This window comes from Trichomonas vaginalis, chromosome I, assembly GCF_026262505.1.
Source record: "Trichomonas vaginalis G3 chromosome I, whole genome shotgun sequence".
In the NCBI taxonomy this organism is placed as follows: domain Eukaryota; phylum Parabasalia; order Trichomonadida; family Trichomonadidae; genus Trichomonas; species Trichomonas vaginalis.
Genome location: NC_067203.1, coordinates 23,581,615 through 23,595,818, shown reverse-complemented (window position 1 = coordinate 23,595,818; position 14,204 = coordinate 23,581,615). Strand labels below are relative to the sequence as shown.

The window sequence follows — 14,204 nt, the reverse complement described above, 5'->3', positions numbered from 1 at the left end:
AACTATTCAAATTTGAGCATTTTTTTGGAAATAGTAAATCTAATATGTACATCTAATAACAACATGATTCATCACCTTTTCAAGCTCTGCAGTCAATTTTTTGAAATTTGATTGAAATAAATGTAGCAAAAATTACATTTCATTAGGGAATATATGAGTTTCTCTGGAAACAGGCTGATAAATTTTAAATTTTGTCCAATCAACATGAATGCATTGAGAAATTTGGATTGATTTTCTGGTAGAATCTGGAACAATTCAACCATGTATAAATGGATCATGTAATCATCATGAAATGTTAGTGTTAGAGTTCAAAAGAAACAGAATGAGTGGAAATCAAACACAATCTGAATAATTTTAAACGTATACAATCTTTAAGTTTGTATTTTGAATTCTACATATATGATTGTGTAATTCGTTCTTTCAAATTTTCGGATTCAGGCATGTTTTGATAAAATTCATTCCCAAAAACGTCAATTAACAATTAAACTTAGTGTATTTTAAATATATATACGTATTATATTTTATAAATTATATTAAATTCGCAAAATTTTAAGTTTTAAACAAAAATAAAAATGTTCAAAATATGAAATTATGCATAGGATATTAAAATTTACATGTTAGCAATTTTTTTGAATTGCTTTCAATTTTCATATTGAAATTTTTAAGATTTTTTTCTGAAATAATAAGCAAGAATATCAACCTAAATAATATTAAATTCCATGCGTTAATTTCCCCTCAAAAGTCATTGACCGCCTCTCAATCTAGATTTTGTGAGTACTTTATAATTCACAGAAATGCATAAATATAGTAGCTATACACATTACAACATATTACTTAAAGAAATCTCCTATATAATTAACCTCTCTGGTGATATAAAAGGTCAATGTGTCAGCTAGATTAACTAATGAAGAAAATGAAGCGCTTTAATCTGAGACTTATATATACATAGAGACTTAATGATAAGTAAGATGAAATGTCAAATAAGTGAATTCCTGTCTTCATGAAAACAATGATTATAGATCTACATTCTTTAATTTCGTAAAAAAACTATCTATTTTTATTGAAAATTATTGAAATCTGAGCAATGACTATAGCAGGAAATATAATTGGTACTCTAATGCCTTAATTCATGAATGAAATTCCAAAATTAATTCCGTTATCAATTCAAAAAATTGACAATTTTCTGAGATTTACACGGATAATTTATTGAAAGATTTTAATGAGTGAGATTTCATTTTCCAAAGAAGATCTGTTTCAGCCTAGAAAAGAAAGATTTACTGCAATTATGACCAGAAGAAAGAAATCAAAGAGTGGGAAGCCACGATATTATCTTTATACGATGGACAATCAAAATTTAATAATATGCTCAGAATACCATGTAAATACAACAATACCTTTCCGAATTAGCCAAAACATATCCGATTTCAACCCTGAATCAGAAAGTTATCTTGGAAAAATCGAACATTCGGAGCTGAGTAATAAATATACGATATTCAAAAAAGATGGATCTGAAAACAAAATTAAAATAGCTACAACACGCTTCGAACTTAAATTCCATAAGACAACGAACCACGATCGAGAAATGGATATTACGTTATATTCAGATAATGAAGAACCAATACCAGTAAACAGAGAAGAATTTAATAAAATTAAAGAATTGTATCCTGATTTAGAATTTATTCAGTCAATGCAAAATATTTACTTTAAATACGAAGGCAAACACTGCTTATCTCTCGTTCAAATACATCCCGACGAATTTCTTTTGGATATCGATGCACCATTTTCAATTTTTTCAGGGTTTGCTTCATCTTTAACAACAATGGTAAAAATTAAAGGTGAGTAATAAAATTCGTTTACATGATACCAGTTTGATAAATTCAAACGAGTATTTTCTCATATTTATCAAATTTTAATAAGATTTTTCCGATCTTCCCTAAGGAAAATCCTTTAGACTTTTGATCAATGATACCTAGCAGTATTTAAGAAAATATTCAGTATTTTTTAGGCTTAAAATGAATTTGATATCTTAATCATAAAAACTTGTCTTCAATAAAAGACAATTTGCATGAATATCACCAACAAATCCTTCCTTAGAGGAATAATCTTTCTAATTCATTACTCAATTAATCAAACTAAAATTATTAATAAATTGTAATTGTTATGTTATGATAAATGTACTTTTTTAGACTATTCTTTAGATGGTAATTTAATTATATCATCCATGATAGCATAAAGTATTACTCATAATCGAGTATTTGCATTTCAAACATTTGGAAAATATCATTTCTTGTTTACATGTCCAATTAAGCTTCGTCAATTTGATATATTTATTAGTATTATCCTATATGTCAATAATTTATGCTCAAATACTAAATTCAGAACTAAGTTTCTATACAATTCGTCAAATCTCATAAATTTTCTTAAGATTTGGACACGAGATTTTGAAATTACTATATTTGAAGGCATCACTATATTAAAACCATATTAACAAATATACAAAACTTTACTAAAATTAACAATTGCATTAGATATAATTAATATCTGTTCTTAGTTGAATAAAATATATAACTGATAGCATTACTATAATAACTGAAAGTACCGTTATTAAAGAGAGAAGATATATAATTAGATTTCCATGAATACCATTCAAAACTTTTGAATCTAATTTTGTTTGTAGATATCTAACAAAATTAGTTTTTTGAATTTCATATTCTAAGATATAATATTCACCTTGTTGATATATATCACCAGTATATTTAAGTCCCTTTGGATAGTTACCATCTTTAGCTTCAAATACAATATCTTTTTGAATTCGATCATTATTATCATTACAAGAATTAACTGTAAAATAATGATCAGCAAACCCTGGGATAAACTTATCAGTTGCAAAGTAATTAATATTATCAGCTCTTTGCCATGGGATTTCAATTTTTGGTGCTGCATCGCTACACAAAGTGTAAAATTTCGCATAAAGATCCTTGTATATTGGTGTACTATCCAACGAATTATAATCATAAACTACAAATTGATCTTGATATGACTCTGGAACAATTAACTTTGTAAGTCCTTTTTTGATGGCTATTCCATCATGAGTAACAAATCTATCTGAATAAATTGTTTGCATGTCCATAAATACTATATTATCTGGAACTCTATATGTTCCAGAAATCTTTCCATAAGTGAACAATAATACTTTTGTATCTTTCTCGATAAACAAATTATTGATAGCATCATAAAAAGGATGTCCGCCTTCTTCAAATTCAAATTGTATATCATTTGAACAAAGGAAAGAATCCGGGATAATATCTGTAATAATGTTTGGAATTTTGATCTTCTTTAATGATGTGTTGAAGAATGTACAGCTATTAATTGCTTCTATTTTGTCATTGAATTCAAATTTAGTTAATTGAATACAATTCGAAAATGCACATTTCTCAATTGAGCGCAATTCATTTGGACACTTATATTCTTTTATCATTGTTCCATTAAATGCATTTGCTTTAATTAATCGTAAGTTATCAGCAGTGATTGATTCTAAACCGGAATTCCAGAAACTGAACACGTCAATCTCGTAAGCATTTGGCAAATTAATTGTAGTTAGCTTAGAACAGTATGCAAATGAAAACGAAGAAACAGTTAAGACTTCATTGAAAGAAGGGAAATTATATAATGAATAACAGCAACAGAAACAATATGACCCAATATATACAAGATTTGATCCTCTATTAAAGTTGATTTTTTCCAATTTGTAACAGTGAGAAAATGTATCATTTCCTAGTTTGGTTATTAAACCTTCAAACGTAACTTCTGTCAATTCATGACAAAATGCAAAAATACCATCAACTGAAGCTATTCTCCTTGGAATAGTTAACGATGTTAACTTGCTATAAGCAAAAGCAAATGGCTGGATTTCATTAACATTTTCTGGTATTGTAAAAGATGTAGAATCATGTTTAAGGAATGCAATTATCTTAGACTTATCTGAATTGTAAAGAATACCATCTTCAAATTTGAAGTTTGGATTGCCATTACAATTGATTTCAGTTATTGTTAAATTGGGAAAATATTTCAGAGAGAATGAGTCGAGATCATTTCCAAATGTTACTTTTGTTATTTTCGAATTCCAGAAAAGAGTAGAATAAACACAAAAATGTTCATCAGGAACATAATCTACCTTTAATAATGACTGATTTGAGTTTTGGTTGATTTTTTATATTAACATAAGAAACTTCTTGATGAAGTTCTATTATTTCTAAATTGGGACAAGGGAGATCAATTGATATGCTACTTAAAATTGTTAGGTTAACAATTGATTTCATATAAAAATTCGAATGACAATAATCCAGCGTTAGAGATGTAATTGAAGTAAAATCCAATTGATCACCCATTGATTCAAAAGCATGTCTTGAGTTATCAATCATATTTAATTTTGAACAATTATAGAATGCAAAGGTTAAATACCCGAATTGTGGAATATTTATTTCGGTTATGCTTGATTCAGAAAAAGCATAATCTTCAATTCTGTAAGCATGACTTAAATCTATAGATTCGAGCATATAACATTTGTAAAATGCATACGATCCAATAGTTTCAATACGTTCCGCATTTATTGACGTTAAACTAGAGTTTGCAAAAGAATAATATCCAATTTCATGAACATTAGTACCTAAAGTAACCTTTTTTAGGTTAGAAAGATTGGAGAAGCAATAATTTGGGATATTCGTAATACTTTTTGCATTAATTTCAAAATTTGGAATTTGTTCAAACACGTCGAGTCTGTCGAGGCTGTAAATCTCATCACCTTTGATCGTTAATTTTTGAACAAATCGAGTGTTAACAAATTGAAGAATAATTTTATCACGTAAATCTTGCTGCTTCGTAATTTCTAGTGATTGATCGCTTTCTTTATATACTGGTTCCGAGGAGATCTTTACGATTAAATCTAGTAATGAGTAAATGCGAAATTGATGGAGCATTAATTTCACAGTTATAGGACAAAAATTGAATGAAAAACGGTTTTATGCATTTCCACAACATAAAGATCAAATTATATTTTGCTGCTAAATTATGTAACGATTGGTGATAAAAATTCTTTATAATCACTCACATAATCGGAGAGGGAGAAAATTATAACTTGACATAATAAATATATCTAACAGCAATTTAATAACAGATGTATTGATATACAAAATTTGTTTGTGAGCTTATTGAAATCTAAAAGTGAAAATATACACTAAAAATTATACATATATACTATCAGCTGCAATATAGAATTGAATTTGGTTTTCAAAATATAATGGTATAAAATCATCCGCCCACTTTTTGAATTGCATTCAAAAAGTGCAAGAATGGTCCATATTCTAAAGTAATCACCAATAAACCATATTATCGTTCAAAAATAACCTTATTGCAAAAAATTCAATAAGTTTAATTTGAATTTTCTCAAATTAAAATTATAATCTCATCGTCAAATTTAGACATAATACGATTCTATCCATTTCAATCTAGTATTTTTTTTTTGAAAAACTTTTGAATTATTTTTTGAAAACAACCTAAATATGTCCAAAATAATATCTAATTTGAATTTTACAATTAAAGTAAATTTAATAAATTTTTTTTGTTGGCGTAAACTTTTTTTCCCTATGTTCAAAAGTATTTTCTGGAACAGCTTGATTTTCAAACCAATCCATTTAAACACTGAAAACGAAGAAATTAGAACCTTAACAATTACTCAAACGAACGGGTTTAGTCAGGAAACAGTTGATAAAATAATTAATCAAAATTACAACAAAATATTAATCAATTCTCACGATGTTTCACTCAGAGAGTTTGAAGGGTTTAATTACATTTCAGAATTTGAAATATCAGAGTCATCTTCAAATAATATCCCAAAAAATCTCTTTTCAGGAAATTCCAAGATTAAAAAAGTTATACTTCCACCTCAAATTACACAAATAGACCAATTTGCCTTTGCTTATTCAACTTTACAAGAAATAAATTTAGAAAATGTATTAATCATCAAAGAAAATGCTTTTGACAGCTGTCTTCAGTTAACCACTATAAACTTAGATCTAATGGATGTTCCAAATTAAAATCTTTTCCAATTGAGAGAATAAAGTTAATTGATCAAGGTGCATTCTGCTTTTGTTCATCTCTTACTGTAGGAAATGATGTTGTATTAAGTGGTCAACAATCAACATATTCAGGATGCAATTCATTAATTGATATTACAGTTAAAATTGTCGAATTTAATCATAATCTTTATTATAATGATAATACAAAAGCATCTGTCTTTGAGAACTGTATTAATTTAAAAACAGTTACATTTGTTCGTGGAGAAAAAGCAGAAATTCCACCGTTTATGTTCAAAGGATGTACATCACTAACAACAGTTAACTTACATGAAACAATCACGGCAATTTCTAAATATGCATTTGCAAACACTATGATAAAAACTATTGATCTCAAAAATGTTGATACAATATCAACAAAAGCATTTATGAACAGCAAAATTGAGACAATGACAATCAACAGATATACTACGATCGATAACACATCATTCATCGGATGCACTAATCTGAAGGTGATTAAACTTACTGCTGGAGCAAATATTCCCAACAAATATATCTTTAATGATAGTCCATATGCTAAAATTGAGATTGTGGATAGCGCTGCCATTAGTGATGATACACTCATCAAATTTACAAATAATGATACAACTTATAATATTCCATCATCAATTTATAAGATTAACAATTTTGCATTCAAGAATTCCAAAGTTAAAAAGATAACATGCGATCACAAAATCGATTTTGAATGGTGATTTGCAGAAATTGAAACATTAGAAGAAGTAGTATTCACTTCAAATGAAATCACTGAAATACCTCCTTATGCATTTTATAATTGTATCAATCTCAAAAAGGTTGTACTTGATCCTCAAATGCATATTGTGAAATCACATGCCTTTTACAACTGTCAAAGTCTTTCAAATATCAATTTATCACGTTTTAACTTTTTTGATACTTCTTCATTTGAGAACTGCTTATCAATAAAATCAATTAAATTCATGGATATAAAAACAAACGTAAGTATTCAAATTGGTGCACGTGCTTTTTATAATTGCAGCAATCTTATTAAAGTTAAGTTTCCTGACTATTATGTATTTTTGCTTGGCTACTGTTTTGCATACACAGGAATTATTGCAATTCCAAAAATAGTTATATTTGATGAAACAGGTCCTGGAATATTTTCGCACGCTCGCAATTTAATTTACATAAATATGTCATTTGGAACATATGTTTCTGGAACAATTCCTCCTTATGCATTTGAGTACACATCCCTGTATTCAATCAATTGTCCTAATATATATAGAATTTATGATTATGCCTTTTCTCATATCGACAACTTGTTTTATTTTGTAATACCAGCAGGATGCCAATATATATCAGGTAATGTATTTTATCTTTCAGAAAATGTCAAATTTTTCTTGAACCAGTGTAAAAGGCCCAACTTTATAATTGGAGAGCATGAATTAGTTGCAGCAAAAACAAAGAGACTTATTTTGACATATGGAAAATTGCCATCAACTTATGTTATTCCAAGTTTTGTTAGTCAGGTAGGTAAATCTTCAATTCATTCTTATCCAAAATACTCAGAAGATGGAAAAGTTATTGATTACGGAGTAACAACATTAGTTGTTCCACGTGGTGTTATTTTCATCGATTATGATTCAGATACATATTATAATCCGCAAGTAACTTTTTATGATGATTCGGAGCGATATAACAATATGCTTTTATATCTTCAAAACATATGTTATGGAAATGATTTTCAATCTGTTGATATTAATGCACCTTTATTGAAAAACATTTATGTTACAAATACATACCAAAGCAGCTTTTGGTATCAAAATGATAAAAGAATCCCAGTTATCAAGGGCGAATGTGATTCATCAACATCATTTGAAGATTTGGCAAAAGGCAACTATTATGCACCAACAAAGAAAAGTACTGAAGAAGGCCAATTAGTTAAATCAAAGATTATTGACAATACTCGTTGCCCAGTTGATGTTCCAATACCAGATTTACCATCTTTTATTTTCAGTGATGACGATGAAATTCCAGATGATTCAGATATTAACAGTGAAAATCTTACTAACACTACAACAGTTACGTTTTCGATTGAAGATGGCGAACCTAATGAATCATCTGGTCTTTCGTCAATGATTATTATATTGATTGCTGCAACTATTGTTGAAGTTATTATTATTCTTGCACTTATCATTATGATTATAATCAAGCAAAAAGCACCCGAGGATTCAGAATCCACATTCGAATTCAACCAAGAACAAATTGATGATATCTTAATGAGTAACGCAGTTACAGTTACCCCAGCTCTATTTAATACCAAAACTACTGATGATCCTTTCGCCGAAGACTTTGCAGATAGTGATGATGACAATGATCGATTCTACCATACTCCAGAAGAAAATTCAGATAGTATTGATTCATATTAATTTTAATTAAGTTTGTTATAAAAATATCATTTTTAGTAAGACTGATATAACTTAATTTTTTTTTCTTTTAATGAACTATTAAATAATGAATCTTATTATTGTCATGATTACTAATAATAGTATTGCAAAATGACAGATCGCGAGCTACAGTAGTATATGATGCGGGTTGTGTGACTTTTTTTGTAATCGTAAGAATTCTCACATAATTGAATGATTTTTGAACATACTTCCGAATAGCAGATTTTAAAAATTTATGAATAATTTATAAAAAGTTTTTATTCCTACAATTCCTATATTACCATTAATAAAAAGAATATATTTTATAATAGTTTCATTTCGAACATGTTAAAATTTATCTGCATTTCGAAAAATTTTATTATAAATGATAATATAATTTATTAAATTAATATATAACTTATGAATTTTTACTTTTTGTATGAAATAAAATTTAGTATTAATAAAGTTATAAAATAAATTGGTGCATGTTAGATGTAAATAAGATATAAAAAAGGTGTTTATGAATACTTTAGCAGAACTTCTACTGGTAGAGTTTATACTGGCAGAACTTCTACTGGTAGAGTTTATACTGGCAGAACTTCTACTGGTAGAGTTTATACTGGCAGAACTTCTACTGGTAGAGTTTATACTGGCAGAACTTCTACTGTTTCCCTCAAAATTGAATACTTTAGCAGAACTTCTACTGGTAGAGTTTATACTGGCAGAACTTCTACTGGTAGAGTTTATACTGGCAGAACTTCTACTGGTAGAGTTTATACTGGCAGAACTTCTACTAGTAAAGTTTCTACTGGTAGAACTTCTACTGGCAGAATTTCTACTGGTTATATATGGTGTCAATTTTTTTAAAAAATTTTGAATTCAATGAGTTATATCAAAAATAAAATTCTTGAATAGAGTAAAAAAATTTAAATAATTTATTTAAATATTTTCTTCTGACATTTTTGAATAATTTATTTTTTTAATTCGTAAGAAAATGTGTGGATCAAGATTCGTAACCGTCAATCAATTAATGGATGCTCTTTCACCAATTCTTGAAAATGTTAAACAAGTAGATGTTTATTTCGATGATTATGTAGAAAGTTTATATTATAAAGGTAAACATAATATTAAACCCATTGCTTTTGCATTTGATAATAAATTAATTGAAAATGCAAAAATTTGGGAATTAATTCCAGATATTGAATATATAACGAATATAACTAATAAATGGTTCAAACGAATTCCAACCACAAAAGTTCTTTGTAAATTAATGATCAAAACCGAGGCCAAAGAATTTCATGAATTTACATATCATCCAAATAAAGTTTCAGAACTAGAAAATGAAAAACTTCAGAAAAAATTAAACGATAGACTTTCAAATGATCGTATTGAAAAAATAAATAAACTAGCAGAAGTTGCATTTAATAATGAAATATTTGATGAATATAACCTTGAACTCAGTGATGGGCTTTAAGGACCCGGGCTCAACGAGTCATGATTTATGAAATCAATAATTTGATTTATTCGCTCTTCAATAATTTCTATTCTTTTTGTTAAATCATCTATTTTCATTAATGAGGTGATTCTTGATTGAGGAATAGATTTCAAACTAACCACTCCTTTTATTTTTGAAATTTTGAATCCATCAACTTTAAACATTTTATTCAATTTACATGTTGTCAATTCTTCAAATAATTTTTTATTATTAGCATAATAGTCATTAAATTCTTCAACAGATGAAAAAATTTTTATTTCAGTAATTGGTTTAACAACGTTTATTTTTTGTTGAACATTTTCACTTTCATTTATTTCTTCCTCCTCTGTTTCATTTATTTTTAAAATTGGTTTCATTTATCATTAAATAAAAATTAGAATATAAGTGATGAAATATATTTTTTAATTAATATTAAATCAGAAATGGCGGCAGGATTCTTTAAAAAATTATGGGATGGAATTAAGAAAGCTGCGGGTTGGGTTCATAAAAGATTATTAAACCCGTTGCAAACTTTTTGGCACCAGTAGCGAAAACGGCAGGAACTATCATAGGTGGAGTATTAGGTACTAAAGCAGGTAATCCGGCATGGGAGCACAAGCAGGTAACGCAATTGGTGGAATTGCTGAAGGAATACTTAATAAAATAGGAGGTAGATAGTGGAAAAATAAATAAATATTATTTTTATCTTAGTATCGGTTGAAGTCTTTGATAAACTTTTTCTCCTTTATTTAATATTTCTCTTATTGGGGCGCTTTTGGCGTTATTGATTCAGCAACGTCACTAATTGCTTCTTTATTCTTAAATATCCAATTTGCTCCTTTCTTCATTGTTTCCCAAACTTTATGCGCTCCTCTTTTTACTTTATCCCACAGTTTCTTAAAGAATCCTGCAGCCATAGTTGATTATTTCATTAAAATTAAAAATTCATTTTCATCTTTTAATTTTGATTTTTTATTTATTAATAAATGACGACTAACTATTTGGTGCCAAACACTAAACCGATTAATGGAAATGTGTTTCATTCATTCGAAAAGATAAATGAAATATTCGCAAAGAATGACGGTAGAAGATATTATAGAGAACTTGAAAGTTCATGCTATGACTCTGATGCTCCATATTTTGATGATAAACAAACTCATTTAAGAATTACAAATCCGGCTCATGATGTGAACCAATTAGGTGACACATATATTAAACGCAAAGTTAAAGCAACTCTAGTTTCAAATAAAGCTTTCACATGTGATGCCGCTTTTAAATGCATGCGTTTATTCGTTGGTTACAAATCATCAAATCAAAGCTTTAAACAATTAGAAGTAGAAACCGAAAGAGGTGATGCCGGTTATCTTCAGATGGATTGCGCCCGTGAATCTTTCGCATTTGCAACATATAAACCAAAATCAGAAAGGAAAGTTAAAAAGTTTGTTCATTCGTTATATAATAATGTTCAAAAATATGATAACTCAGTATGTGGTAAATATATTGACCCTTCAGAAGTTTTCAAGAAAGCAAATGAAGAAGTTGATGTCACTTTTGATATGATTATTCCGGTAAATGATTTGTTAGCATTTCAGGCGTTCGATGATTATCCTAAATCATTTGGTGAAATCATTCTTAAATATTATGTTTTCAGGGATACTTTAGTATTTTGTCAGGTTGACCCGTTAAGAGTTGCTGATTTACAAAATTACGTTTATGAAAAGATAACTGATGAAAATTATGAAAAGATTATGAATCATGTTTATAAATATGATCGCAAATTCCAACAAATCGGACTTCCTGCCAAATTAATTACAAGCTTAGCCGCTACATCTGCTGACGCAACAGTTGATAACGTTATTATTTCATGCACAAAGATGGAAGTTTTAGAGGATAAATGCATTACACCAGGATACGGTTTAATTGAAGAATCAGTTAAAGCAATACCACGTTTATTCAGTAAGGAAGATCCATTCATGATTCCAGCTCAACATATTGACGTTCGTTCACTAAATGGAGGTTGCATCACTCCTGAAGGTATTAGCTCAGATTTCTCATACGCTCTTCATAATGTTACAGATGTTGTGTTAACATTTCCGAAGAATGCAATGCAAAGAACAGTTTTAGAAAATCCAATGCTTCGAGGTCTTCAGGTCACTATAGATTCCAGAAACTTCCCCGATCAAGCGATGACCACAGTGGGTGACATATTCTTTACACGTATGCTTCAAGCTTCTGATTTAGATGGAGTGAATGAATGCACAGAAGAATACGAGGACTCATTAACTAGACCACTGAATGATGATAATGGCACACCATTAGCTAGAACATGGAAAGACCAAACTTCATTCTTATGCACTATTCCAGTTCAACGTGATGGAGCGGGTATATTCTTTGATGGATTAGAAACTTTCAACTCACAAGTTACAGTACAAGTGAAAGCTTATCCAATCATTCAGGGTGAAAATGACACTTACTGTTCAAAGGTGACAAATCCTCCTCAGGTTTGGTTTACTAGGACTACATATTGGACATGGACACCGGATGAAGGTTTGAAATATCATCCAACAGGTACACCACCACAGTATAGAAGTTCATATGATGAAATATTGATGAATAGAAATGTTTAAAATTATAAATTTATTTTTGATTAAATGGATTTAAATTCTGAAGAATTAGCAGTATATAATACATACATAGATGATATGATTAATGAAGCATTGAGTGATAATAGAAATGCTCTATCTAAGGAAAAATTAATGAAAATTCCATATTCTGAATGTTACTTAAATTCAATCACTGCAGCAATTGGTAAACAAAATAAAGGTAAAACATTAACGATATTAAAACAAATTATCATTATTGCTAACACTTCCCCCTATTCACATGTGTTAATTTATATCAACCGTTCAGGTTCACCTTCAGATGATACATTTGAATCTTTAAAGCATTTAATCAAAATTCCAATTATTTATTTATCACAAGAAGAAGCAGAAGATTATTTAAAAAACTTTTTAATGTATAAAGAATTATATAATACAATCAAGAAGCAAGGATTAGAGGATAAAATTATTGATAAACAACGGGATGAATTATTTGAAACACTTTCTATTTCAAATTTTGATAAAGAATTTTTGCATTCACTAATTTTTCTAGATGATGCCGTGAAATCAAAACTAATAACTAATGAGAAATCATATTTTAATCAATTATTAACTCAATGTCGACACATTCAGTGTTCATTCTTTATGGCTGTTCAATACTTTCAAAGCATTAAGCACAAACATTAAATCAAATCTATCACTTTTCATTTTCAGTGGTTTTAGTCGTCAACAGTTGAACGTTATGCTTTATCAAGTGAATTTACCAATGAGCATTAATGAACTTTACACACAATATCAACAATTAGGAAACATGGAAAAATAATAGTTGATTTAAATAAAGGAAGTGTTAAATTTGATTAACTTTTTATAATTAATTTTTATTTTTTATTTATAATTAAACATGACAGAAATAGCAAATCTTCTACAGGTTCCATTAAAACAAGGGACAAACAAAAAGGGTGCATATAATAGAACTATGAAAGTTCCAGACGGAATGAAAGAATTAGTCCACATTGTTGCCGGTCTTCAAAAGGATGTTAAACAAATGAGAAACGTTTTAACATTACCAGAAGCTCAAGCATATGCCAAACGTCATGGACCAAATTGGGAAGCACACGAAGCAGACATTACGGGTCCAAATGGAAAACCTGATGGTATAAATGAAGTTTTCGTTACTGATGGTCAAGGTAATATTAAAGTCATAAATGGTTATAAATTAACTATATCTGATTATCCTAAACGTAAAGCATATAATGAACGTTATCCTATGCAATTTGATGAAAATGGAAAAGCTGTTAAACAATACATTGGAGAAGGTGAAAATGGTCCAATTAATTCATACCGTCATAATCCATATTCTTATTTCAATGAAGAATTAAATGCTATTGAAGAGGGACCGGATGGATTACCACGATATGTTAATCAGTTTGATGGTCAATATGCAAATTTAGACCTGAAATTCCAGCTAAGAAATTCTTTAAAGTTGCTTTATTCGATCCAGTGTTCAATGAACAGAAAGAAGCAATGAAAGCAGAATTTAAACCAATTCAAGTGGCAAGAATTTCTTCATCTTCACTTTCAGAAGCGTTCAAGGAATTGATAAAGAAACCACTTTATT

General features: G+C 28.7%; 6 protein-coding genes across 6 annotated transcripts, besides 1 other annotated feature; 5 read left to right on the top strand and 1 right to left on the bottom strand.

The window, feature by feature from the left end:
* Window positions 1–1,219: 1,219 nt before the first annotated feature.
* On the top strand, window positions 1,220–2,107 carry TVAGG3_1038170 (tubby c-terminal domain-like family; the record flags this gene model as incomplete). Its single annotated transcript, XM_001302451.1, has 1 exon — window positions 1,220–1,843. One exon carries the CDS (start codon window positions 1,220–1,222, stop codon window positions 1,841–1,843), a length of 624 nt encoding a protein of 207 aa, XP_001302452.1.
* Window positions 2,108–2,524: 417 nt separating this feature from the next.
* TVAGG3_1038160 (ribonuclease inhibitor domain-containing protein) lies at window positions 2,525–3,478 on the bottom strand (the record flags this gene model as incomplete). Its single annotated transcript, XM_001302450.1, has 1 exon — window positions 2,525–3,478. The coding sequence occupies one exon, from the start codon at window positions 3,476–3,478 to the stop codon at window positions 2,525–2,527; it is 954 nt and encodes a 317-aa protein (XP_001302451.1).
* Window positions 3,479–5,642: 2,164 nt separating this feature from the next.
* Window positions 5,643–6,193, top strand: TVAGG3_1038150 (ribonuclease inhibitor domain-containing protein; the record flags this gene model as incomplete). Its single annotated transcript, XM_001302449.1, has 1 exon — window positions 5,643–6,092. One exon carries the CDS (start codon window positions 5,643–5,645, stop codon window positions 6,090–6,092), a length of 450 nt encoding a protein of 149 aa, XP_001302450.1.
* Window positions 6,194–6,361: 168 nt separating this feature from the next.
* Window positions 6,362–6,823, top strand: TVAGG3_1038140 (ribonuclease inhibitor domain-containing protein; the record flags this gene model as incomplete). Its single annotated transcript, XM_001302448.1, has 1 exon — window positions 6,362–6,823. One exon carries the CDS (start codon window positions 6,362–6,364, stop codon window positions 6,821–6,823), a length of 462 nt encoding a protein of 153 aa, XP_001302449.1.
* A 243-nt stretch (window positions 6,824–7,066) lies between these two features.
* Window positions 7,067–8,515, top strand: TVAGG3_1038130 (leucine-rich repeats (6 copies)-containing protein; the record flags this gene model as incomplete). Its single annotated transcript, XM_001302447.1, has 1 exon — window positions 7,067–8,515. The coding sequence occupies one exon, from the start codon at window positions 7,067–7,069 to the stop codon at window positions 8,513–8,515; it is 1,449 nt and encodes a 482-aa protein (XP_001302448.1).
* Window positions 8,516–12,037: 3,522 nt separating this feature from the next.
* Window positions 12,038–14,204: part of a mobile genetic element that runs on past the window's edge.
* TVAGG3_1038120 (uncharacterized protein) lies at window positions 13,488–14,088 on the top strand (the record flags this gene model as incomplete). Its single annotated transcript, XM_051255375.1, has 1 exon — window positions 13,488–14,088. A coding segment is annotated over one exon (601 nt), but the record flags the coding sequence as incomplete, so codon positions are not given.